The sequence below is a fragment of the Pogoniulus pusillus genome, chromosome 8 (genome assembly GCF_015220805.1).
Source record: "Pogoniulus pusillus isolate bPogPus1 chromosome 8, bPogPus1.pri, whole genome shotgun sequence".
Taxonomy (NCBI): Eukaryota; Metazoa; Chordata; class Aves; order Piciformes; family Lybiidae; genus Pogoniulus; species Pogoniulus pusillus.
In genome coordinates this window covers 25,120,588-25,146,846 of record NC_087271.1, presented here as the reverse complement: position 1 = coordinate 25,146,846, position 26,259 = coordinate 25,120,588, and the positions used below count along the sequence as shown (strand labels likewise).

The 26,259-nt window shown below is 41.1% G+C and overlaps 1 protein-coding gene across 2 annotated transcripts in view; it reads right to left on the bottom strand.

The window, feature by feature from the left end:
* The window catches only part of EIF2B3 (eukaryotic translation initiation factor 2B subunit gamma), a 104,999-nt gene that overhangs the window by 33,962 nt on the left and 44,778 nt on the right, over positions 1 to 26,259 (bottom strand). For both annotated transcript variants that reach the window (XM_064147699.1, XM_064147696.1), the window contains exon 6: positions 18,469 to 18,558. In XM_064147699.1, the coding sequence (XP_064003769.1) occupies positions 18,469 to 18,558 (90 nt within the window). The remainder of the gene's footprint in view (positions 1 to 18,468; positions 18,559 to 26,259) is intronic.

Sequence of the window (26,259 nt, the reverse complement as noted above, 5' to 3'; positions counted from 1 at the left end):
TGCTGACACAAAACATCAAGCACATTTTAAAGACTCAGTCCCTTAACCAAGAGAAATCAGCACATTTTAACAAGTTTAGGTCCCAAGAGTTTCACACTCATTAAGTCTCCAGATCTAAAGTACATCAGTGAACAGAAACCCTTCAAAGGGTTCAGCTGGCAACACACCCTCCTCTATGTACGTATTTCAACTTCTATCAATTTTGACACCCCAATACTAGGAGGCAGAGAAATCACCTGAAGGGTTTCTGATAAAGCAGAGCCTTGAACTCAAGCTACCTATATAGAATCAGAGAATTGTCAGGGCTGGAAGGGGCACCAAGGGCCATCCAGCTCCAACTCCCCTGCCATTGGCAGTAACACCTCACACTAGATCAGGCTGCTCAGAGTCCCATCCAACCTAGCCTTAAAAACTTCCAAGGGTGAGCCTTCTCTCACGTCCATGGGCAACCTGTTTCAGTGTCTCACCACCCTCATGGTGAAGAACTTCTTCCTGACACTCAATCTGAATCTACCCACTTCTAGTTTTGCTCTGTTCCACCCAGTCCTATCTCTACCTGACATCCTAAAATACCCCTCACCAGATTTCCTGCAGGCCCCCTTCAGATACTGGAAAGTCTCCTCAGAGCCATCTCCTCTCCAGACTGAACAGCCCCAATTCTCTCAGTCTGTCTTCATAGGAGAGGTGCTGCAGCCCTCTGATTACCCTTGTGGCCTTATCTGGACATGCTCCAGCATGTCTATATCTTTCTTATAACAGGGGGTAAAGAATTGGAAGCAGTACTCAGGGTGAGGTCTCATCAGACACAAGGACTCTGATAACTCAATTATTTTTCCTCTTGCATTGATTATACTTTACAATGAATCAAGCTAAATCTCTCCCCAGTAGACAATATTGATGCAGAAAGTCTACTGCACAACGGGATTGTAACTCTGGTAATTTAATTTTGACTATTAGAAGATAATTTTATTTTTCAATAAAGTATTTGGAAAAAAGTCCCAAACTGGTAGCTTCTACAGCTGGAGTGCATGAGATGCAGTTTTAGAAGAGCTTTATTGTTGTTGTTTCATTATTTTTATCTGCATTTAGTAGCTGAATTGTGGATTATTTAAAGTAGTGCTTGGGAAAATCGTGCAGAAAATGAACTCCAGCTTGGCACGAAGAAGAGGAAGTGCTAAGCTTCAGAGAAAGAACTGAGAGAACTAACACAGAGAGCTTGGCTAGAGGAACTCAACAAATGATAACCCACAAAGAAAGAGGATTTAATTACAATGGAAGACAGACAACTCAGAACTAGCTATAGGTCAAATTCAAAAAGGAAAGCACTAGAATAAGCATCCCAAAAGGGATTTTGGTTGGTAAAATCTCTAGCAAAAGGAGATCTTAAACAGTTCAAGCTTTAAGAAATGTGCAGCTCATAATCTGCCCAGGCTCCTGTTCAGTGATAATGAAGGAGACCTAAGGATCAAAACAGTCTTTCCTGTCCCTAACTTTGATAGAAAAAATCATATATGACTGCCAGTTCAGCTCCACAAACAAATACAGTATTCTCCTTTTTCTTGACAAACACTTCCTTCAGTCCTCAACTGCAGGTTGTGTCACATCCACTGTCCTGCAGCAGGATGATCTAACCTGTCCCAGATCTGAAATTCTGCTTTTACTTTTTATTACAGACAAGGAAAAGTCTTTAGTACTCAGTCTCTCCCCCTTTTAAAAAATAGGATTGTAACCACCTTCAGATAGCTGTATTTCAGGAACTAATGAAGCAAAACACTTCATTCTTTAATCACCAAATCTCTCCCTGCTAACCACTTACAGGCGTGCTTTGCCATGGCCACCCTGGCCCTGCGCTCCAGCACACGTGTAGCTGTGCAGATGGGCAGTTTACTAGCTTACAATATTTGCCTGCAGCTGTGCCATTCAGCAATGATTTCCTGCTTGGGTTTTATACTCCATCCAAAACCGACAATCCTGTGTTTCCCTCAGAGGCTGGCCATGGCATTTATAAGATATATTACCTATAAAATATCCAAGTATTTGGCAGTCTTAAATACTCTGATGCAAAGGACAGCACAACATGGTAGGAAATGAAAGTAGTGGAAAGGGAAAAAGACAAAGTTTTGCCTGGTTTTTCATGATTTACTCTTTCTTGGCCAAACTCCTGAAGCTTTCCTCAAATTCTCTGAAGTGCTAGCCACATTCCTTCAGCAAAGGTGGAGTAAATCTTTGGGTCATCCATAAGATGTGACTCAGAAACACACCCTTCTTACTGGAAAAGGAAAACCAGGAAGGCTTCCCTTTGCTTGCTGTTTAAGCAATTTATATGCAACTCTAAAGGAATTTGCCTTTGGAAAGTATTAAAAAATACACAGTAAGGTACTCAATGACAACAATTTGGGATTTCTTTCTGGTGACAGATCTTGCAAACGTGGATATACAAAGTGACAGTGTGAGAATATTATCTGACTGTCAACAGCGAGGGAAACCAAACATCTGCCTGAGACTAGGAAAGGAATTTAAATCAAAGGAGGGCTAGGACTGAAGACCCTTCATCAAGAGAGAAAAAAAATTAGCAGGAATTTGGAAGAACCAGCTAGCCTGTAACCTAGATTGCAGAGAAAACAAACCAAAAAGGTTTCTGGTCTAGTGTGTTAAAAAAAGTGCCTATATTAAGAAGAAATAAGTGTAAGTCTGTATATGCTGAAGAAAGCAGTCTTTTTTGATTCTGTTCAGCTTTTAAAACTTGGCATCCCCCTGGTTTCCAAGCTGGTTATTTTCTTTAGCACCAAGTAGTAAGAATGAAATACTCAGCGAGATCAACATAAAGAAAAAATCTACTATAGTCATGAGAAAGAAAGGGGAGAAAGAGAGGAAGGCACAAAATTTTGGCTGAAACTCATTTCTAAGCCATCTCAAAGTAACCATGCTTGGACACCTCACAGCAAAGTCTGTATGGTCGAGAGGACAAAAATGACCCTGCTACTGAGAAACATTTGCTAAAATGAGGACATTTTCATACATTTCAGGCCACTATTTTTCATTATCTTTCATTTTCTTTACCTTTCATTCCTTCATATTTGATTTTTGAAGTTATACCTGCCTGTTTTCATCCTGACAGAGAGTAGTAGGTTTTCAAATGCACCACCAAATATTGAAAATGCTCATTGAAAATTGCTGCTTGTAAAGGAAAGAGGACAACTAATAATCCCTGAAGCACCTTATGTGTCTTTAGACCCCTGAGAACAACACAGAGATGGCAGTAATTCTGAAAGGGACAGACACTGATCACGTTTTAAGCACGTATAAAATGAAGAAATATCTCTGGGATGGAATCTCCCATTCACACAGCAGGTCACAACAAAGAGGGATGTTGGCAAAAGACAGTGCATATGTGGGGGAAATGAAGACAACCAGGCAATTGAAATTCATGGTGCATGTGCAAGAAACCTCTGGGAATTCAAGAGCAAATGGAATTTTTAAAAGCAAAAGAACCCCCTGGAAAAGTCTATATGAAATGTACCTATGAGGTCAGAGCACACAGCAGTCACTACGTTAGCTACATAGATTGCAGACTCAGATCTAGGCATTACAACCTGAGAATATTCAAGATTAATTGCATTTAGAATCTACAACTCTGAGCTACAGAAATGGGCACTTGGTCAGATAACTGTAATTTGACCACGTACTATTGTCACCAGAAAGACCTAAGTATTGTACAGTTAGAATTCCTTTAAATCCTGGTCCCTGTGCACTATGATGTCCTCCCTGGGCTTCCTGGGATCTCTGCATGACAGTAAAGGCACAGGTAAGGTTCATGCTAAACTAAAAATGTTCACTTGTGAGGCACAATAGGTGAAAATATCCTAGGTCTTTAAGTTTCATATTTAAACAGTTACACAGAAATTTTCACTGGGTGTTAACCACAAATAAAACCAGAAGAGTCAGCGATATGGAAGAATTAAGTTTGTATCAATTTATCTTATATGATACTACATTACATTATGCATGTTATGGCCCACAGAGGGCCAGTTTTTCCTTCTTGCTGAAGTATGACTGACCCTAGGATCAAGGAAAGCTTACTGAAACTTTAGGAAGAAATGAAGAACAAGGGAGGGAACTGAAACACAGGAAGAGTTTTGGGGAAAATAACAAATGTTCATCACTTAAAATCCAAATGAAAAAATGTACTTCAGAGTTAGGCTTCAATGGGCTGTGATTTTTGCTCTTAGACAGAGATATTGTTGGAGACTCTGTCTTTTGTATGACACAGAAAATGATGGTTCTGACCAATGCTAGCGAAGAAAAAAATCTTATAAAGTATTTTATAGTAACAGAAAAGTCCATTTATGTCTAGATTTAGGTGATCTTGCAAAAATCAGGTACCAGGAGGTGCTGTTTGGCTTGATCCATAGCGGGAAAGGGAGCATCCACAGCTTTTAGTTCCTGCAGCTAGTTCTCACCAGCTTCAGACACCATGAACACAACTGTCAGTTCCATTTACCGGCTGTCATTCATTTTCATTTTCTATGTTTAATGTTAAACACCATAAAACAGTATTAATGAGTATTAGCATTTTAATATCCTCCCTGTTTTATTAATCTGTGATGAAGCATGAAATTTACCATTGCTGTCAGCACCCACCTGTGAAATCTGCTGTTACTCTCCATGGGCTAGTTGCAGGGGGTCTCCCCTGCTATCATTATTAGCACAATCAGCTACATCTACAGGTGCAAACAGTGTTTGTGATTCCCCACTACAAACAGGCAGATTATTAGCTGTTGTATAACCTACTTCAGCTTTTTTTTTCCCCTCTCTTTTTTTTTTAAATGATGGTAGCTCTTGTACAGCTATACAGGCATACAGTGGCTTAGGTTCTGATCTTAACTCCATGGCCTTCAACAGAGATTCTTCAGATCACATCAAAAGAAGAACATGAGGCTGTATTTCAGACTGGTGCTCATAATTAACGTTAGAAATGTATATATAAATACAACTAAACAAATCCTAAGGCACTTACAGTTTTGGCTGAAAAGAAGTTGCATGTTTATGCAGAACAATAGAGATGTAAGAGAAAGGGAGGGAGATTGAGAAAGAAAAAAAAAGGGTGTGTTGGAAGAAAGAGAAAAGTTAATTCTGAACCCTGTAGGTACACAGTTCATGGTTCTCATCGCTTAAAGGATAAAGCCAAATAACATTTAAAAATTCCATGTAAGCTGGGAGCTCTCTTGTTGAATCTCAACGTTATTTTCTCCTGATCCTTTGATGGAGATTAAAAATTTCCATGTGAATACAAAGAAAGAAACAACAGTTACTCTGAGATTTTTTCCCCCAAGCATTTAATGCTCCAAACTAGAGCAGCCAGCCACCATTCCCATCTCCTCCCCCCTCCTTAAAGAAAAAAAAGTCAACTCACTTTGAAGAAAAGACAAAACAGGGTCAGGGCAAGGGGGATTAGGGAAATGATATTTATATCATGGACCAAATTAAAATGTCAATGCAAGAGGCAGGCAAACAGCCCTTGCCACATACATACACCAGGCATGTTTCCTCAAGGAAACAGGAAAGAGATTTGAAAAGAGTTAATGCAGTCCTGAGTTAATACCACCTGCCTCAGACTCAACACCACTTAAAAGACAGTGTTTGGGTCCATTTCCCACAATGCGGTTTTAACAAGCACAATGGAAAAAGCAATTACAGGCCTTTTCCCCTTCTTCTCACTGATTCACTGCTAAAAATGCTGGAATTTCTGAGACATGCTAAGAATGTGGAGAAAGCAGAAAAGGGCTACATAAACCAGGGAAAAAATATCAACTGATAAATTTATAGGGTGTGCCACATCCCAGCAAAAGGCTAATTCTGTCCTTGCATCTCATGACAATCTTTCAGCCTTTGTTTAGTGTACTCAAGACCAGTTACAACAGAGGAAAATTCCAAAGCAACTAGGCAAACCAATAAACTACCAGGCAATTACTTGTGCCTAACTCAATAACCTGCAACACTAATCACAGCATCAAACAGATGATAGCTCTTGCTACCTTCTGTTTGACCTGTCCTAGTCTCAAAATGGTCACCACAAAAAAAAAAAGAGTAAATGTTCTTCTTATCCTCCCCATTTCATATTAATTACTTATTTTTCAGTGCCTGTTATTATTTTTTGGAGTTAAAAGCCTAGGGAGAAAGCAAGGAAATTCTGAGAAACGTTCTACTAAAAGGTAACTTCATGTGACTGAACTTGTGCTTCATTTATCTTTCTGTACAGTTTTCTAATCATAACCTTCAAGTCTGACAGCAGCTTACTCCGAACCTTCATTAAGAGTGTGCATGACAGTATTCTGAAAGCCAAGACTATGCAAGTAACTGCACAGCTTTACTCTGCAGGCTCAAGCTTAGGCATGGCTTCCCAAAACTGCAGGATGACCACAGAAATCTCTGCATTCTGGACCATGGAGGAAAAGCAGAAGACAACATGTAAGTGACAGTCATAGACACCGTAACACAGAGAGGATCCAAAGCATGGAAGAAATGGCATGGATGAAAATCACATAAAAAGCTGTTCTCAAGTTCCACCAAGTCTGGATGCACTTAAAGGAGCAGCAATCTAACTTCCATTTCCGCCAAAAAATCCTTTGGGAATGAAGACAGCTTTCTGAAAAATTGACCACAGAAAAGAAAACTCCTCAATTGCATACTCCAGCCCTTTGAAAACGTGCATGCACTCAGCTTAGGTCATCTAAGCAACCTTAACTCTGCCCACTTGCCAAACAGCCAGGAACACCCCACAGCTCCCAGCTAATACAGTTTTTGCATGGGAATGCCAGCAAGTTCGGACATTTTTAGAACTCCTCTCTGACCAAGAAGTCTCCGAGGCTGTCAGAGGCCACCCAGGGTGTTTGGCAGGTTATACATGCTGCTGAGGAATGGATCTCATTCATTCCCAGACAGCATCCCATTCTTCTAAAACAAGCGCACCTGCACCAAACACGATTCCTTGCCAGAACTCATCTCTCCCCATTCTCTCCCACCTCCGCCTTTGCAGCCATCTGTCTGAGTTACTTTTTTCTAAATGCCTTTAAAATTAGGCTCCTTTTCTGAAAAGCACACTGAGCAGAGGCATTCTGACAGTGTGCCTAAACAAACACACTCAGAGGATGCATTTAAGAAAGTTAAAATCTATCTGCAAAGCTGATGAACTATTTAAACTTAAGATGCCCAAATACCTGTTTCTATAGATTTAAATGTTCCAGATGTTTGTATACAATGTGTCAAAGAATGTAGACATGCCTGCAGCTTCACACGGGTAAGCTCCTTCACCCCACTCCACTGAGACTACACTAAAGGCACTGTAGATGTCTACATCATTTTGCTGTTTCTCCATGCAGATGCTGTGTTCAGTGGTCTGCAACCAAATGGACCCATATTTGGTTTGACTTAGCACCATGCTCATTCTTTCAGCAGTCTAGGAGATAAACTGGAAGCTCTGGTGTGTGTTTCAGTCCTGCTTCCATCTCTACAAGCCCCATTTCTGCACTCTTCTTTCCAGCAATAATTCTACCTTAACTGATTCCTCTCCTCACTGTTGATCACAAATCCTTGCTCCATTCCTCCCTTCTCTCTGCTGTAACATTTGCAGTGTCACCTTCTAGCCTGTGAGAAGACAAAAATTTTGTTTGGTTGTTTTTTGGGTCACTTTAACCTTTCTTAAAGAGCTTTAAGGCGAAGTTTTTTTGCCAATGAATCCTATCTCCATATCTTTACAAGCCTACTTATATTACCAATGTTCTTTCCAGGTGGAATTAATATGGAAAAGTTTGGTGTAAAATGCTGTGTGTGCTACAGCTCATCTCTGCAGTTCTGATTTATGGAAATGTCACTCCTCCTCCCCATTCAGGTCTTTGACTTCTTCAAGATCAGGAACTTAACTAGACAGCACTCAGCATTTCCCATAGACTGCTCTGCATCTGTTTAAGGTGTTAGAACTCCTTTGCTCCAAGACTAAGATCATCTCTTATTTCATACCCTAGGTACTTATCACATTCAGAATGAAGCTCAGAAGTTCTGTTATTGATTGACTGATGATTCACTGCCTTAATGAAGGTATCTCTTAGCAACTCTATTCAGGCATGCCTGCCCTATCGTCATTACCATTTATTCTCCCTTCTATATGCAGCAAGTTAAAAGTCTCCCATCATGGTAACTCAGTGCAACAAGGAAGAGAGGAACAATGTTACAGACATCTTTATTACTGATCATATTTCACTTGGCTGGCTAAGGCACAGTGAAAATTGACATTGAACTAACATCTATAAGTATCTGAGGGCTGAGTTTCAGGAGGGGGGGGACATAGGCTCTCTTCACTTGCTCCCTGCAATAGGACAAGGAGCAATGGATGTAAGTTGCAACACAAGAGGTTCTGCCTCAACACAAGGGGAAATTTCTTTACTGTAAGGGTCACAGGGCACTGGAACAGGCTCCCCAGAAAGGCTGTGAAGTCTCCTTCTCTGGAGACATTCAAGGCCCATTTGGATATGTTCCTCTGTGACCTGAGCTAGATTGTATGGTTCTGCTCTGGCAAGGGGGTTTGGACTCAGTGATCTCTTTGGGTCTCTTCCAACCCCTGATATCCTGTGATCCAGAATACAAAACCCACTGAACTAACATCTAGAATACAAAAACTGTGAGAAATGGAATAGCAGGGAAACAAACACTGTTTTCTCTCTTTTCCAGAAATTGAACTTATGAGTAAAAGGGGACACAGTATTTCAGAATGATCAGTCAGTGACTGAGGTGGTGTGCAAGAAGAGATTAGAAGGAAACCAGAAAGGGGAAGAAACAAAAAGAACAATCTTGAAAAATCTTGCAAGTTGTATAATCCAATCAGTTGGACAGAAAATACCAGAAAATTATGTTTCTCATTGCAAAAGAAATACACCATGATATCACATATAAGGATTGTATACCCACAGGAAGATGCCCAGCAAAGTAAGATCACAATTTCACCTCAAGTATTATCTTATATGCAAGTAGTGTTGTATGGAAGAAAAAGCACTACACTGATGAAAGAGTATTTAGGATGATACTGTGCAAGGGGCAATGGTTTAAGAGAATGAAAAGTGCACTTAGAGGCATAAAAGAATAAGTATTCCTCCTCGGTTCAAAATCTCTATCTTGCATGAAGACCAATGTCAATTTGACTGAAGGCTACTAGGAAGCTGCAACTGCAAGAAACACTGGGGGAAAATAGTTCACAAATTTGTATGTTTATTACCAGATCCAAGCAAGCCCAGCTGAGGCCACCAAGAAGGCCAGGGGCATGTGATACAGAACTTGAAGCTGGGGAAGATGGGTTTGTTCAGCCTGAAGAAGGCTGCAGGAGGATCTGATTAGAGTTTTCCACTACCAAACCTCAAGTGGTACAGCCAGACTTTTCCCAAGAAGAGCATAGCAAAATGGCAAAAGACAACAGACACAAGCTGCAACAAGGGAAAATCCAATTGGGACAGAAAGAAAACAACTTTACAGTGAGTGCTACAGTCTTCAGACAAGGCCCAGCCTCCATCCCTGCAGACTTTCAAAACTCAACTGCAAAAAAAAATACAATTCCTGAGCAACATAGAAGTTAGACCTACTTGAGCAGGAGGTTGGACTTCTGGTCCTTCCCCACCTAAATTTTCCTGTGATTTTATAATATTTGCATTGTCATTTGAATGATCTTCCTCATCTTCTCTCTAAGTTCACTTTTCATATCATGGTCTCACTTGTAAGATTTGCAATTCCTCATGAAGTTAATCAGCTCCAATTCAGCACATCCACAGACATGTCTGGTTCCAAGTAGTCTGCTAACAGGAATAGGAATTGCATTTATTACAGAAGTGATTTGCTGAAAATCATAATTTGTTTAAACCTCGTTTGCATCATTGGGGTTTTTTTTGCCCTGAGGTTTCAAGAGTGAGCTTGACTGGTACCATGGAAAGACAACAGTAACTCTGAATTAGGAGGACATCAACAAAGTTCAAGTCTTGGCATTTCTTGTAGGGCGCAGAGAAAGCTCCAACAGCTGGGTTTGTTTGACAAGGAAAGGAAATGGGAAAGATAAATTGCCATTTCACATTCTAATAGATTAAATACACTAAGGAGAAGCTTGGGTTTGGTTGTTAGCTGGCTGGTTGGGGTTTTTCCCCCCCCCTTTCTTTCCCCCTTGTTTGGAAAGCCACAATCTATTTGCCCTGTCTTCATACAGTATACTTCCTGTAGAAGCTATTTGTTTATTTACCCATTTTAATCACAAGGAAAGTATTCATTATAAAATCTCTCTTTACAGCAAAGGAGAAACCTTCCAGCCACACGGCTGACACATGTTAACTCGCAGGTATTCACAGAGCAGGTTCTGTTTTAAGCCATCTTTCAGGCAGCCACACAAAGACCACCAAAGCTGGGTGTTCAGCTCTGCCAGACCTCCCCCAGCCAGCAGCCCTTGCCAGGAAACACAGGTGACAGCCTGAATGATAAAAAGGCATTTAGAGGGGAAAAAGAAAAAATGCACTGGTTTAGTCTGGGCAGCACCTTAATATAAACCTGCAGGGGCCTTTGTGTACAGCATAGCACACAGCCATCCAAGCAGGAGCTTCAGAGCCAGTCACTCACATCTCCACTTTTCCAGAATCTCATCCTGCCCCTGCCATTTACTGGGAAGGAGAAGGGCAGCTCCGCTGCAGCTCTTCTCACCGCCACAGGTCTCAGAACACATCACTGATACAGTAAACCTTCCTTTCCCCTCCAGGTGCTGGCTTAGCTGAGGCTTTCTGGACACAGCAGAGAGGAGCTGAGAAAGAGCAGCTTGCTCTGGGATTGCAGCTGAAGCAGTTTGGAGAGTCAGAGCTCTATGACCTCACACAATTTACTCTTATTTATTTCAGCAGTTCAAAAAAAGCCCCAATGTTTAACTTTGCAAACAAATCATACTGACTTTGGCTAAAAAGCTTAACTGCAAATTTGCTCAGTTCAGAGAAGAGTTTCCTTACTGGCGAACTCTGGCAGGCAGCTCTCCAGTGCTGGAAGAACTGGAGAAGAGCTGATTTGTTTCCTTAGCTCCAGCTCAGCCTCTCATGGGGTGCACCCTGAGAGGAGGGCTCCCTGGGGAAAGTGGATTTCCCTGGAGGCAAGCAAAATGAGAGCACTCAGCATTCCCAGGACAAGGCACTGTGAATGCTTACTCAGACCTCTGGAAGTGGCCACAGTGCTGCCGTTTATCATTCTTGCCTCTCCGGTACCACACAGCATTCCTCCTGGCCACAAAGAGAGCTGCCTGCTCCCCAGGTGACTGTGCAAGGGAAGCAGTGGCTTTTTCCACACCCAACAGTTCCGAAGTGCTTGATCCAGGACAAAATGGGGAATTGCAAAATACATTACTAAACACCATAAAAATTTAATCTTGCTTTTTAGGAGGAATGGGTGGTGGGGAAATATCCCACCACAGAAGTATGTGAAATGTTCTAGTGTGTAAGACGAAGATGTGTGCTGTCAACTTTGTTTATGATACATGGATGTTGTTTTTTTGGAATGAAGTCAAAAAATCTCCTTATGTTAGAAAATGCAGTGGCCCCTCTGGTGAATAAAAAGAGAAGCCATAACCTCTGACCAAACCCACAGTGGCATCATAAAAACTGAGGTAACTTACCTTCAGAGGTGCTGCAGTTGGGGTTCCTATGGATAAACTGCCTTGCATTTCCTATTGCAAGTTTCTCTCTTTACCTGTAAACTTTGCCAAATGTTAACTGTTTTGGCTGAAATTACCCATGCCAGGTGTTTGTTCAAGCTGATTTTTTTTTCCTGATAGCTTCATTGAAAATGTTTCAGCTGTTTTCAAGAATCAGACTATGGAAAAACTCCTTTGTTTTGACCATGTTAAAAATATTTCAGCCGCCTCACTGAGAAGCTCTTGCATTTCCATGCTTGCAATTTGGCACAGGACTGTCTTTTCCTCAGGGTGTTACATTTGTAAACATAAAAAGTGCCCATACTACATCAAGCTAAGTCTGAAAAAAAGAGTTTGCATATGCGTGGAAGAGACCTGTTCTGCAGCTCATTTTTTTGAGTCCTTCTACATTGGGCATGCTCCATTCTCTCTCTTTCTGCAAAGTAACTGAACTGATCATGCACTCCACAGAGTAACAGAGTATGCTGCAGGCCAAGGTTAGGAAGGCTGCGCAGGATATTCTTTGAAGTTTACAGCATCTCATCTTCTGGTGGCTGACTTGATACGTGATAAATCTATGCTGCTAACAGCTACTCCATGAATAAGAGTCACAGTAGCCCCACTAATTAATTCTAAAAGTGTCATATATATATATAAATATATACACACAGAGAACATCAGGGTAAGAGTTTGGGCACTCAAATTAAAAGAAAACAGAACTATGTGGCTCAGATAACCTTTATTAAGATGTCATGTGTACAGATTATGACACAATCCTTGAAAAAACACTCATCTACTTTTCCTCTCTTCCCAGCCTCAATCTCTTCTTCACCCAGAGTAAAGATGGACTATGCCCTGGGGATCAATCAAGGTTGTGTAATGAGACAGAAGAACACCTGCTTCATTTGTTAGAACATGCGTGTTGAACGGACTAGGCAGAGGGCTGTAAGAGGAGAAAAGAACTGCTAATATTAGAGCAAATTAATGATGCCTCAAAATCTGATTTTTAAAGTAATTTTTTCACAGTTCTGTCAGAGGAGTTTACAGATGCTGCTGAACACATAATGTCTGCAGGTTGCAACTTGTGTGACTGATTTGCTAAGTGTCACCCTGTGACAGTTCTCATCAATGGAAAAGATTATTTTAACATAAAGAGCTCTCTGTATAACATTAAGGGCTGAAAAAAGGTATATTTAAGGTGAGGATACCTCAAACTTCAGGTCGTGTGCCTTAGTTTTTGCTCTTTTGGAATGGAGCAAGACTGTAGGTTCACTTACAGGGGTATTCAAAAGACAGTTAATGAAGCGTGTGCAGAGTAAGATGGTATCAGTGATGAGCACCAAGAATCCAAAAGGAAAGTATTTATCTTCAGAGCAGGGTTTAAACAGAAAGCATTAAGTATGGCTGGTGCCCTTCACCTGAACTACAGAAGTTACACACAACATTGAATAGTTATCTCCTTCAGTCAACAAATGAAGCAGTGGTTACAGAAGTGGGGGAAAAAGGTAGAGTCATGTAACTGGAGACTCAACCATAGTATGTGGCGCATAGAGAAGCAAAAGGCGGCACAGGGAGGTTCACAATATGGCACTTTCTAACTGCCAGGTTTGCAAAGCTAATGCAGCTTGTTGTGTGCCCAACCTGTAACTAAGGTTTGATTAACACATTTGTGACAAGCTCTGACCTGATAAAATTTGGTAAACGTGAGTTTTAGGAGATAATTTAGTAAATAGGGATACATGCTGCTTTGGTTTGGTCTGCCTTAATCTGGCTTTAGATTTACTGTTCTACCTTGACGAGAAATTAAAATGGCAGCCTCTATATGGCTACAAGTTTAAGCTGTGAGCAAGATGAAATCCTTACAAATATAACAAATGCCATCAATACCTGCACAACTGACTGTGAACACAATGCCATTCATGTATACTTACATAAACACATACTACATACACTTTTAAGCATACACACAGGATACAGAGAGACACACATCTTCAACACTTAAATTTCCAAAGCAAATTTGGATTTTCCCTATTAAATTTTTACAGGGGAAGGGGATGCTTTATAGCTATCTCCTAATTCTCCTTCCCCCATATCAGGTATCTTATTTCACCAGACTTGAGCTTCAGAAATATTCTGGAAAACAGAATACAAACTACCATGTTTTGAATCCTCATTTTGATCCTATTTCTTCTGTTAGTTGGTCTGCTGGAATTGTTAGCAAGCAAACAGTAAAGAAATATCAGTGCATGCCTGAGCAACATGCCAAGCTCACAAAGCACAGGCCTAGATCCTGCCCTCCACTACAGATGAAGTTCACAGGGGAAAGGGAATAAGGACTCTTTTTTTCCATTTGCCCTGAATGCAGCAGCAAGGCAGGATTCCAACCTAGCACTCAGGAGAGTGCCAAAAAAGGGACTGGCTACTGTGCTGGCTGCCACCCCAGGGCCCCAGGGGTGTGAGGCCCGCCAGCTGTGGGGTGGAGCCGTGCCCCCAGCCAGCTACAGCCTCTGCTTCTGTCTATCCTGCTGGCTCAGCTCATGCAATGATCGTTTTAAGAAAAGCAATATTGTGCATTTCATCATGTGGTGCAGGTGTTCACCTTCAAGTGTCCCTGCCCTGTGCTGGCAGAGCACACATGGCCTGTGCTTGCCTGTCTTCTCCGTGCCACAAAGCACAGCACCTGTAACATTCTCAGGTGAGCTCTATTCTAAAAAAATGAAATGTTTAGGAAAGAAAAGATTTTGTCTGGACACAGACTTTTAACTCCCCCCAGTGTGAAGACGTGATACAATTTGGCAGGTATCTGCCAAGCCAAGACCAACCACAGCAGCTCTAACTTGGGTGATGCTACAAGGAACCTGGAGAAGAATCAAAGATCTCTGCAGAAAAAGAAGACCCCAGAGACAGTTATAATCAGTAGAAAATTCAGCCCAAATAAGCTGCTGCTTGTTCATATTGAAGTCACAGTCCCTGTTCAGACATGATAAATGCAGCTTATGAGTATGGTCCATGACCCCTTAGGAATCTAACAGAAACAGAGGCAGAAGTCACCAGCACCAGGTATCTACTGCGGATACAGAGATGAAGATGTCCATTCCAGGGTAGAGCTCTGAGTGCTCCTGCTGGCACCCCTGGGTATAGGCTACCAACACACTGCATTTGATATAGATGCACTCAGATAATCAAACTGCCCAGTAATGCAGGAGTGTGGAGAGAAGAAAAGGAATCAATTCCAGCTGAAAGGAATAACAAACTACTAAGAGCAAGAACTTCAGCTGTTCCCCAAGCCACTGTGGAACCATGAGTTCTTAGTAGATTCAGATAGGGTAGGACTGTTGCACTTGAAAGCTCAATTTCAGTGCAACCCAGTGCTGTCCTAGTCAATGAGAGATAGATGGAGATGGCAACTTTAACAGCCAAAATGCAAATTTTCCTCCTAGGAGAGGAAAAAGAAAGCAGTATCATTCCTCAAAAACAGATTCCTCAGATTTAAGCAAGCAGCATGATTTTCCAGCCTCCTCCCTGAAATACATATTTGAAGGGGTTCTAATAAACGGGTCTTTTCTTCTTTTAGTCAAAAGCACCACTAACCTTTGCTTTTTAAAAGTCAAGAATTCGTTTGGTTTGCTATAGTGCAGTAACACTTCAGGCAGAAGAATCTACTATGCAGTCCTTTAAAAACAGTTCATACAAGTGTGTTAAAGGACTACAAACTGAGTTACAGACTAACAAACAGCATTTGGACCTCTCCTAACGTCTCCCATAGTAGATTCTCACTGCTACCAAACAAGCACTGATTATAGCCCAAAATGATCCCACCCAAGAGAAGAAACAAGTGCACAGGAAAACTCAAGAGAGCTGTCTAATATCACAAAGCAAAACAGTGGCTGAGCTGATGAAGTTGTGATTCCAAGATTTTATCATTTTGGAGCTGAACAATAAATTCAGCCTTTTCCCAGAAGTGTCATGTAACAAAGTTGTCCCAAATCCTAAAGCAAGATTCACATACTTGAACAAAGGTTTAGCCATTTTGTGTTCTTTTTTACCCCTACTTTCATATTAGTTGCTAGTAATTACATGACATTAATCCAATTAAAGTGGTGGAAATGCAATTTACCCTTACAGGTGCAGTACAAACTACTTTCACCTGGGGAGAGCTTTTTCTTGCCACATCTTTGCAGCTAACATGGGACTTCAATGGACTTTTATTCCATTTCAAGCAATGGATGCCACATACATAACCACATTAGCTTTCATGCAATTATTTGACCTAGGAGTAATAATAATTTTCTTCTGCAAAAGAGTGAGCTACAGCTAGTTGTAGGATCTGAAATTGTTACTGCTGGGCAGGGTCTTTTTTTGCTGTTGCAAGTCAAAATAAAATCTGCGGGGGAAAAAAAGAAGAAAAGTAAATGCTTCACTGAGCTACAAACAATGAAAAAAAAAAAAGGTGTTCTGCCTGCCATCAAACCATGCTGTTAAAATATTAACACAATGTAAATATTGTAATATTGAGGAAGTACACTGTGTCAGCACTTCCTGGCACCGTACAAGAGCTTCACTGTTCACTTCAGTCCCTGCTGTTAGTTTTAAACACACACAACTTAAACAAGGCATCTGAGCTTCTCCAGTCCTGGTACGGAACTGCAGAGAGGCAAAAACTTACTGTAGATTCTCTCTAGACTGAAAAACAAAGTATTAAAAAGAATTCTTAAACCCAAACAATCATGTAGATGTCAGGACTTCTGAGGCAAAAATATTCCACAGGGTCTTTAAGAAGTCCTGGTATACTGTTGCCAAACATGGAAAGATCTTTTGGCATGCACTGTCCTCCCCTACCTCAGAGAAGAAAAACAATCTGCAAATGCCCACCAATGCCAGGAGCCTTAAAGCCCAAGTTATTCCACACAGTCAAAGTCCCATTCCCCAGTTACAGTAGTAGCGACTGACTCTCAGTTAATGAGCTGAATAAGCAGTGTGTGTGTGTCATGAAGAGAACAAAGCAGCTACCTGGCCACTCGTATGCCAGATGCTGCTGTCGAGTCTTAGAAATGCTGTCTAGCTGCAGTAATTATGTATTTGTTGTGGAGGTGTCACAGAAAATAAGTACAGCTTCAAAAAATAACAAAGACAAAAAATGATCTCTCTATGGAAGACACAAAACTCCAACCGGTCATACGTGCAAAGAGCCTATGGACTTGTTCTGGGGCAGCCTGGGAGCACCTGGAGGAACTCAGTGGATTTTACTCTGCTGGTCAATATAAGGTAAAATCCTTTTTCTGACAAAGCCAAAGATCTCACCAGTTTCAATGGAAAGAGCACAATGCCTTAAAATCTGAAGTTACCACCACCATTTACGCTTGCATGTGTCACTGTGTCACGTACGCATTGTGGTGTATCTGACCCAGGCTGTCCTTGTCCCCCAAACCTAATGATATAAATTTAAACCAGCATAAAATACCACTGAAAGAAAAGAACTGGAGGTGTGAAACTTTTAATGTTCCAGAATTGTCTCCTCCCAGCAAAACTGTACGGTTAGGATTGCAAGAAATAAGTTCTACATGCTGTATAATCACAAAAGAGAGATACAAAACTACCACAGGAAATACAAGGAAGTCCAAAATGTCATTGGCTTCCTAAAATACACTGAATAAATGGCTTATTCCAGCTTTAAATAACTTACTGCTCCTGAAGCTTTCTCACCTTTCAGACATTCTCCCACCCACAAATGGTAACAAAAAATGACTTGTACAATACCCCCACGTGCCAGTCACAGCACTGGATAAGCTTTATTCTTATGCATGGCAAGAAACTGCCCTGGGGGTTAACACAGATTTTCCACTTTTTTAAACTCACTCACAGTAGCTTATTCTGGAAGAGCTTCTTCAATCATGCATCCAGCTGCATCACCAGATTTGTATATGGTCAAGACTGCCACACACAAATCCCCCCAATGTTTTTTCAAGTCAGTTTATGTGCTAAGGAAAAGCACTATGAACACAACACTTAAGTCAGCTGTTTTATCTTTCTTCTTAAAAGGAGAGAATAACTCCTGAGAACTCAGGAAGCATTCAATCTATGTAATGGGCATGAGAGCACTACAGAAAATCTAGAAATAGGACATCATTCCAAAACTCTTCTGCTTACTGGGGGGTGGGGTTCATCTGTTTGTTTTTTAAGTATAAACACGTTTTGGGTTGGGGTTTTTTTTTTGGTCTATTTCATGAAATATTATAGCTAAGATCCTTCTCCACTTCCATAAAAGGATGTTTGTCTTACTCTCAGTGGGTGGTCTCAGAGTTTTGACAGAGGAACACCACAAGCTAAAAACATAGGATGCTACAGAGATAGCCCACCTGCAGTGGTGGTGGATGTGAAGGGGGAGAGAAAAGGTGATCGCAAAGGCCAAATCAGACTGTGGTGGGGGAAATCAAAGGTCAGAAATGTATTCACAGCCCTAACAATAGGGGAGGCCTGGTGAAATAAGCAGCCAAAAAGCACAGATACATTAGGAAAACAAGAGATGCAGAAGAGAGACAAAAAATTAGCTTTCACTCATGCTGTTACTAGATTTCTTGGTCTGAATAACAAACTCAGACATGATCCCTGGCATTCTTTTTAGTGCAGTTAAAGCATTTGGGAACTTTTTTTTTTTAAAACATTTCTATTTTATATTAGACAACTTAATGAAACAGATCTTCCTTTAAAAACTGTGGTATGCACTATATGTCAGTGCAAATACCTGCTACTATCCTGCGTATTGTTTGGTTTCTTACCTATTTTCTACGAGGAAGTCTACCACGTATTTCTTCAGACAGTAGAGGTGGGCATCCATCAGCCCTGTTCTGATGTGCATTCTAGGGTGCCTGGAGAAGAAAAGAGAAAAAAAAAGGAAAATCATGGAGCTTTGCATGTCATTTACACAAGCTTGACTTTGCAACTATGTCCATGGATAGCAGAAAGTGTGCAAAGGCAGATCTGTTCCTTTCCACCTACCACTGGATTAACAGAGGCGAATAGTGCAGGGTGACATTACTGGACTGTGTCTATAAAATTACACCTGCTGGTCCTGGGCTGATTTGCTGCAAAAGAAAACACCTCCTCCAAGGAGTCATTACTCCAGCTACATCTTCTTATGTAAGTGGAAATTGCACATTACTGGGCAGGAAGCCAAAGTAATGGGCCCAGAGTGCTAAAAGTTACAGTGGGTAATGTCAGGGTACAATAATTCAAAGCTGCTGGCTAAGTGCCTGCCTTAGTATGCAAGGCTGTGCATGTTCTGCTAGCAAACACAGCACCACTACTGTATTTTCCCCAACACTTCCTGGAGGCAAATAGGGCAAGGAGATAGGGTCTGCTCAGCTTTCCTACACTACACACTACAAATGACTGCCACAGCGCAATAACAAAGCATTTGCCTACCCAGCCCAGCAAGGTGGAAAAGATCAGTACAACTCCTGCTCATCAGTAGCCAAACAACAGCCAAACAACAGCAAACAGGGAGGTCTTTGCTTTCAGATCAGTGCTAGGTTAATATTTCAGAAACTCAGAAATGTCCAATAGCTTTAATATTTTAAGAACAAAGTTTTAAATCATAAAGTCTGGGGGCTTACTTTGTTTCTTTCTTTGTTTTTAATTCTCTTTATGCATTCTGTGCTCTATATAATGGCAACTCTTTTTGGAACCTGTCTCAAAGCAGCTAAGTGTTTTATGCCACCATTACTACCCCTGCCACATACCTATAGGCCAATTTGAGAGCATTATGGCTGTCTGAATATTTGCCCCTAGTTCTCAGGACAGAAAATCCGCAAGAATATTTAGCTTGAAGATTCAAAAAGACAAAACACAACAATAGTCAGGGACTACACTGGGCTGTTTGAGATCTCTGCCTGAACTCACAGTCTGGAGGCTATTAAGCACAGAAATTTCAATCTACACCTGAAGTTGTCTACAATTTTTTTCCTCCTTTAATGCATGGATTTCATAATGAATTTAGAATGAAGCTATCTTGCCAGTATATTCCTTCCAACCTTTGTTTGCTTACTCCAGAACACAATGAAGTAAGATGGTTTGTGATCATGATAATTTTTTACTAGTTAGCTCAGCAGAAGGATCACTCACAACACGCAGCAAACCCATACTAGCACACTGAATATTTAGTAACACCAAAGACATTCAAGTTAAGCATATTACTAACTACAATGACATTCCTTAAGTCTCACTTGCAAAGGAAAGCTCCTCTAATAGCTCAACACTTTGCAGTAAAGTATGTGGTACCAAAAAATTATGTATGCACTTTCAGTGGATTACTTCATTAACAAAACATGAGCTCACCTAGCAATGCTTCAGTACTGATGTTATCAGTGGCCCAGATGTTGCTGTGGAAGTCAGCCCAGATAGCAATGTTCCTTATGCAAAGAAGATAGGGAATCCACTAATTTTAATGATGTCTTGCATTTGGAAGTCAGCAGATTCCCTCCTGTTCTGCATTCTGAGAATGATTTTCCACATTTTGGGTATTTATGTAGGGGGGAGGGGAGATTTTAATATCTTCTCTGAGAAAGAGCTCACCTGTATTCTTAATGAACACTGAGTTTATTGAAATGTGTGAAAATGACAATTAGAAGTAAGTGATGCAAGGAGGAAAGCTGGGAAAACAAACAAAACGGTGGAACATGGCAAGAAATGTGGGGGAAGAAAAAAAAAAGAAAGAATGTTAACAGGGAAGGAGAGGAAAAATAGGAGGAAAACTCACAATTTTCAACCTGAAGATGACAAACAGGACACAGTTCCTTTAGTGTCAGAATGCCAGGTTATCTCCCTATTCAAGATCTATTACAATACCCCTTAAACATGAGGCAGAGGAAGGCTGCCAGGGTGTGACATCAGGCATGAAAGTTTAAAATTGGAACTCCCCAACAAATGGTAGCTCTGTTGCCAGTGTCTGTGCAGCTCTCACAGCGTCTCCCCACCTGTAAACTGAAGTAATAGTATTTAGCTACACCACGGGACACGAAAGATCTGTGGGCTGAAGCTTGTATCTGCATGCAAGCACTGCACAAAGTTTTTCTGTAGCTAAGCAACTTTATAACAAAGTTATACAAAATCAGTGTAAGCTACAGACAGTAGCAGAGTGCTGTCCTAACTGCAGCTCCATTGCACACAACAAAACCCAGCCAGACAACAAGATGTACTGAAACACCACTCTGAGTTAGCTTTCAATGTAGAATATGCTAACAATAGCAGAACATCGTGCTGGACAAGAGGGAGGTCTCCCAATGAAAATCCTCTGGAATACAGACCACCTAAGTGATTTGCAACAGAATAGTCCTATAGATTAATATTATAATCACAGCTTCAAAGGTCAAACAGGCAAGTTTGGGCACATGCATAAACAAAGCTGCCATTTCTGTAAACCAGACTCAAGGAGAGAATAGCCACACCAAACCAGACTGATAAGACCACTTTATCATAACAAGCCACTAAAGATGATGCTAATTTTCATTGACTAGTGCTCAAACCAGTTTATCTTCAGGTAAGAGCAAAGGAGCCAAATAATCTAAGAGATAACAGGAAACCCCATCACCATTTCAAATGAGCATCTGGTTACTAATATCGAAAGCCACACTCCCTTCTCATGCCTCTGATCTCCCACTCCATCAGCTAATCTTTACAAGGTATGATATGAAAAATGAGCCCATCATGAGGAACAGCTGATACAGAAAGCATCGAATAACAAACAATGCAAGCGCCGAGAGCTGACGCACCTACACTTATCACTCTGAGCGAGATAATACAGAAGGCTTTTAATTATATCATCAAAGCAAGGGAGAAGGTACGAGGAGAGGCTGGCTGCAGATGGTTAAATGTTAATGAATGCTGAGTTGGGTGGTTTATCAAAAGAGAAAGAATGGTTATATATCTGAGAGGGTCACTGTTGAGATGAAAGTCGTAACAGCCACTGTTGGAGCTCTTTAATGAGCAGGGAATGTCAAATGGGACCCCTCTAAGAAACATACCAATTACTAAATGAACTTTGGTTCAATCTTGCAAATGTAATCAAGCACAAGTCATTAAAATACATGGTAAAACTCCTATTGGAGCTGCCACTATAGTGTCTATTATTGTCTGCACTCCCATGCAAGGGAGGGGGCTGCTCCCAGTTGTAAGCTCTGTGTGTTATGTTAAGTGATGGCAGGTTTTAGCTCTAATGATGAGGCACGGAGGGCTCCCTGGCAGAAAGTCGGCAATGAGGAGGCTCGGGGAGATCTGGGGAAAAGTCAGGGAAAGATCAGCAATTAAAAGAGCAATTTCAAAGAATGCAATTTAATGTGTAAAATTAGCTTTTATTAGCACATAATTCCACAAAATCCGGACTCAGGATGAGAGTGCATAAAGGTCTGCAAGAGTCCTTAGAAAGGTCTGTGCCCGTAATTCCTGACACGCCATTGTGAAATAATAAGCAGTACTAACAGGATTGATGCATGCTTCATACATGGCACTGCTTTGAAAGTGGAGCCCCGAGCTTTCCTCTCCCTGATAACCTCCCTCAGGATTTCCTCCCTCAGGAAAACCAACCACTTAGAGAGCAAACTTACCTTGTTTAAAGGCAAAAAGACGGACAATTGTTTCAACTGTAAACTAATTAAGAGAGATTACCACCAAGAGCTGGAGGTTCAAATCAGCCCTGCACTCCCACTGACAGTGTGATAATGCCAGGCTGGGGTCAAAATCATAAATCTGAAGAGAGCGCACACAATGCTCAAAGCCAAAAAGCCTCTCTACTAAGCATGGGATATTGCCACATTAACCTCACCACCTCACAAATAAACTAGCTGAGAAAGAGAAATCCCATGGCCTCTCTCTCTCTCTCTCTCTAACTTCATACAGCTGTTGATGGAAAATATGAAGGTCTTTAAATAAGCTCAAGGACCTGAGGCTGTCTGTACTTTAACACTAATCTGAGCAATGACACAATAAAAATCCAGTCATAGCTGCTATTAACCTGGCTCCTGAACCAATACCTGAATTACACCCACTATGGGCTTAGGAGGTATTAGTTCATCTTCCTCCTCATCCCCCCAAAAGAAGTAAACAAATACCAGTACACTGAGTGCAAACTATGCATTCTGTACTCATTTCTTTTCTAATTAGTTGCATGTAGCTCACATAGTTCATGCAGCCAAACAGTCTACCACATTATTCCTATCCTTCACACTATGTACTGTATTCTTGCATGAAGAAGCATGCCATGCAGTTCAGACACATGCTGCTGACCCCAGACAGTCTGCAAGGAGGCGGTGCTTTCATTTTGATACAAAGCCAGCGTACGGATCAGCATGAAGAGAAGTCTAACAGCAAAAACTGCCAGACCACCTTTAATGTCTCAGGCATTCCTACTTTAAAAGAGGGGGGAAAAAATTCCCTAAATTGCATTGCTCATTTACGGGACAGCTCTTGGCTGTAAACTCACTAATAATAAAAGAACACTGTTAGCATTGGCTCTTCAGAAATCCCAGACACCTTATGACCTTATTTTTTTTCTTTACACAGTGCTTTTGGCCAAAAAGATCCCAAAGCACTTAGTCAGATGAATGTCCCCACTGTGTCCCAGGCCCCTTTGCCCACCAGTGAAATGCTGCCACCTCTGGGCTGAACTGCAGCAGCTGGAGCGGCTCAGACTGAGACCCTCGAAATCCCCGCGGCTACAGGACCAGTACCCCTCTGCTAGACAGCTGCAGAGGAGGGGGAACAGAGCTTAATTACAGCACGCTGCTGCTGAGGTGGTTCAGTTCTGTCTGTGAGGAATACCTCGGTGTTGTGAGAGAGAGCTGCTGTAGAGAGGAAAAGGACACAGAAAAGCAATCGAGATCTTAAGACAGCACATGACACTATGAGGTGTCTTACAGCATGCGGTGCGTGACCCTGACCTCAGTTTCCCAGCTCTGCGGCACCCTCTCACTGTTTCTCTTCCTTCAGCTTTGAAGATGGGAAGGCAATATACACTTTGGTCCCCCAAGGACCTGGCAAGGGGACACATGACATATTCACAGATGAATATCCATCCTCTAGTAACTTCCCACCAATCCACCCTCACAGTCACTGCTTCTGAAGAGACACTGTATCAGGAATGGAAAGCACTTTCCAAATTAAAATGTTTTATTGGTATAGTGACCTAAGTTGCTTGAAAGCCTTCTGAATAATAAATATTTTCATTTAAAACCTTCACCACGTGCCATTTTTCTTTGTTGTATTCTATTATTAATATACCCATGAGACTCTAATACAAACTATAAACTTCATTCTGACAAAAACATGCTGAAAACTTTTTGGTTAAGGAATCAACTTCCCCTGAAACCCAAAGATTAAATAATTTCCACTGGTAGAAAGAGTACAGGCTAGGAGTCAGAATCAGTATTCCTTTAAGGTCAGTAATGGTCTACAATAAGCTCATGGCACATCTCATAGAGCCACTATCATCGCACCAATGTTATGCTTTGCTGTTAATATCTCTCTGGTCTTCAACACTGGACAGTGGGGGTGCCAGTGGCTGTGCAGCTAACTCATCCAATTACCTTATATGAAATGGTTTTCTTCACCCTGATTGATTCAGTTTCCCATATGAAAGTGAGGACAACAGTAATTCCTCACCCACCCCAAGTTGGAGAAGCACTCCCTGGGGGTGCACAGCCACACCACTGAATGCAGGTGTGCAGGAGCACATCAGACACAGTTTGCTGGGGAGAGCATTTCCCTAAACTTTGTTCGAAGGATCTTCTTTGCCATACTGAGTGCTAACAGCTGTAGGCTGCCACTGGAAAAACAGTTCATGCAAATATTTTACACTAGACACTTTTATACGGCATTCAAGTTTGCTAGAATACCCCAATTGCTATGCTGAAACTGGGAGAGCAAAAGAGAGACCAAAATGATAATCAGTATGGAGTTGAGTGTGAACAGAAGACAATACACTGTGAAGGATGGCAAGGACTGCCAGAGACATTATTAATAGGTTTTACCCTTGAGCTCTGGCAGCTACTTGTTCTATACACAGAGGAAAAGGATTAATCAAGCCTTGCACGTAAAGGTTCTTTCTATGGTCTGCCAAAATATTTAAAGCAGTATATACAAAATGTAAGCCTTATTATTATACACATTCAATGTAATCATCTTGTGCTACAGTTAAGGTCAGGATGACAATAAAGTACATTACTGTGCACTACAACCAATTCAATTCCAACACAACAGGACATGGCTTAGTCACTTGGTTCAGATCTGGTATTTGAGCTTATTTTTCTTATGCTGGCTAAACTGTGATTTAAGAGATTTAATCAAGCTTTGGGAACTGCTTTCTTTGCTAAAGAAGGAAAAAAGGACTAAAAGTCTGCACCTGGCAGCCCTAATCATTTCCAATTTTCAGTTTATTTTGTTTCCTGCATTGTGGAAATTCACCTTAGCAAATTGTTCCCTAAGATCTCTAGGGCTGAAAGGATGACAAGACATAAGAAGAACAAGATTTAAGCAAACAACTGTAGCTGGAGGATTATACAAAGGCTACTGAAGAACAGCAGCAGCTCCTGCTGATCCCTCCTACACCAGCTCCTAAAGGGCTGAGCAGCAGATATATGATATATTTTAATTACAGTAAATGCCTGAGAAATAGTGAAACTGAATACTAGGTCAAAGCTGTAGGTCACTAGCAATATACAGCTTAATTTTCTTGATGACACTGGCCTAGACTCAAAGGCAAACAAAATGGCACCTGGAAGCATGATTGGCTGCTCCATAAAACTCCAAAGAGCTTCTGCATCTCCCAGGTGAGGTGGGTTTTACTTAGGATCTATGATCTGCAAAATTTAGGGATTTAAGGTAATGGCATACCTTTGGACTACTAAACCAGGCAAAAAGAATTTGTCCCTTCTGCAACCTTAAATGGCAACTAAAAGCATAAGTGAAAAAGACAAAGTTAAAAAAAATAAGCATTATAAGGGTTTCGTTCTTACTTTACAGGGTCCAGGAGCAGGTTAAACTGAATCTGTTACACATGCCTTTGGGTTTCCTATTGTAAGTAGTCTTCTGGTACCTTCCAGAACATCAGGTCAATAAAAATGAAAAATCCCTCTTTAAAACTGCTGCTGTGCAAAGGCCATACCTGACCACTCACTTTCCTTTACTAAGATCTTTATTAGACAAGCAAATGGGTTCTTATGATGGAAGCTGCATGGTTGTGAGTCTTTCTTTAGAGGACATGTGTATTCAAAATAGCTAAATTTCATGGGACTGGAGAACAATCTGACAAGTGCCCAACAACAAATCATCAGGGATAGAAGACAGAGAGGAGAAGAAAGAGTAATACATGTTATGTATTACACAAAGCAGCATCTGGTTCCCCTTCAATACTTACAGTCTAGAAAGCAAGAAAACATGATCTTTGAAACCAAAGATGGGAAAAAGTCAAGTGTTATGGTTTAAAGTACCAAAACCTACCAAAATCCAGCCCTTGTGGGATGCCTTCAGCAGTAAATCTAGCAATGCTTATTTCCATCTACTGTTATGTGAATTATCTT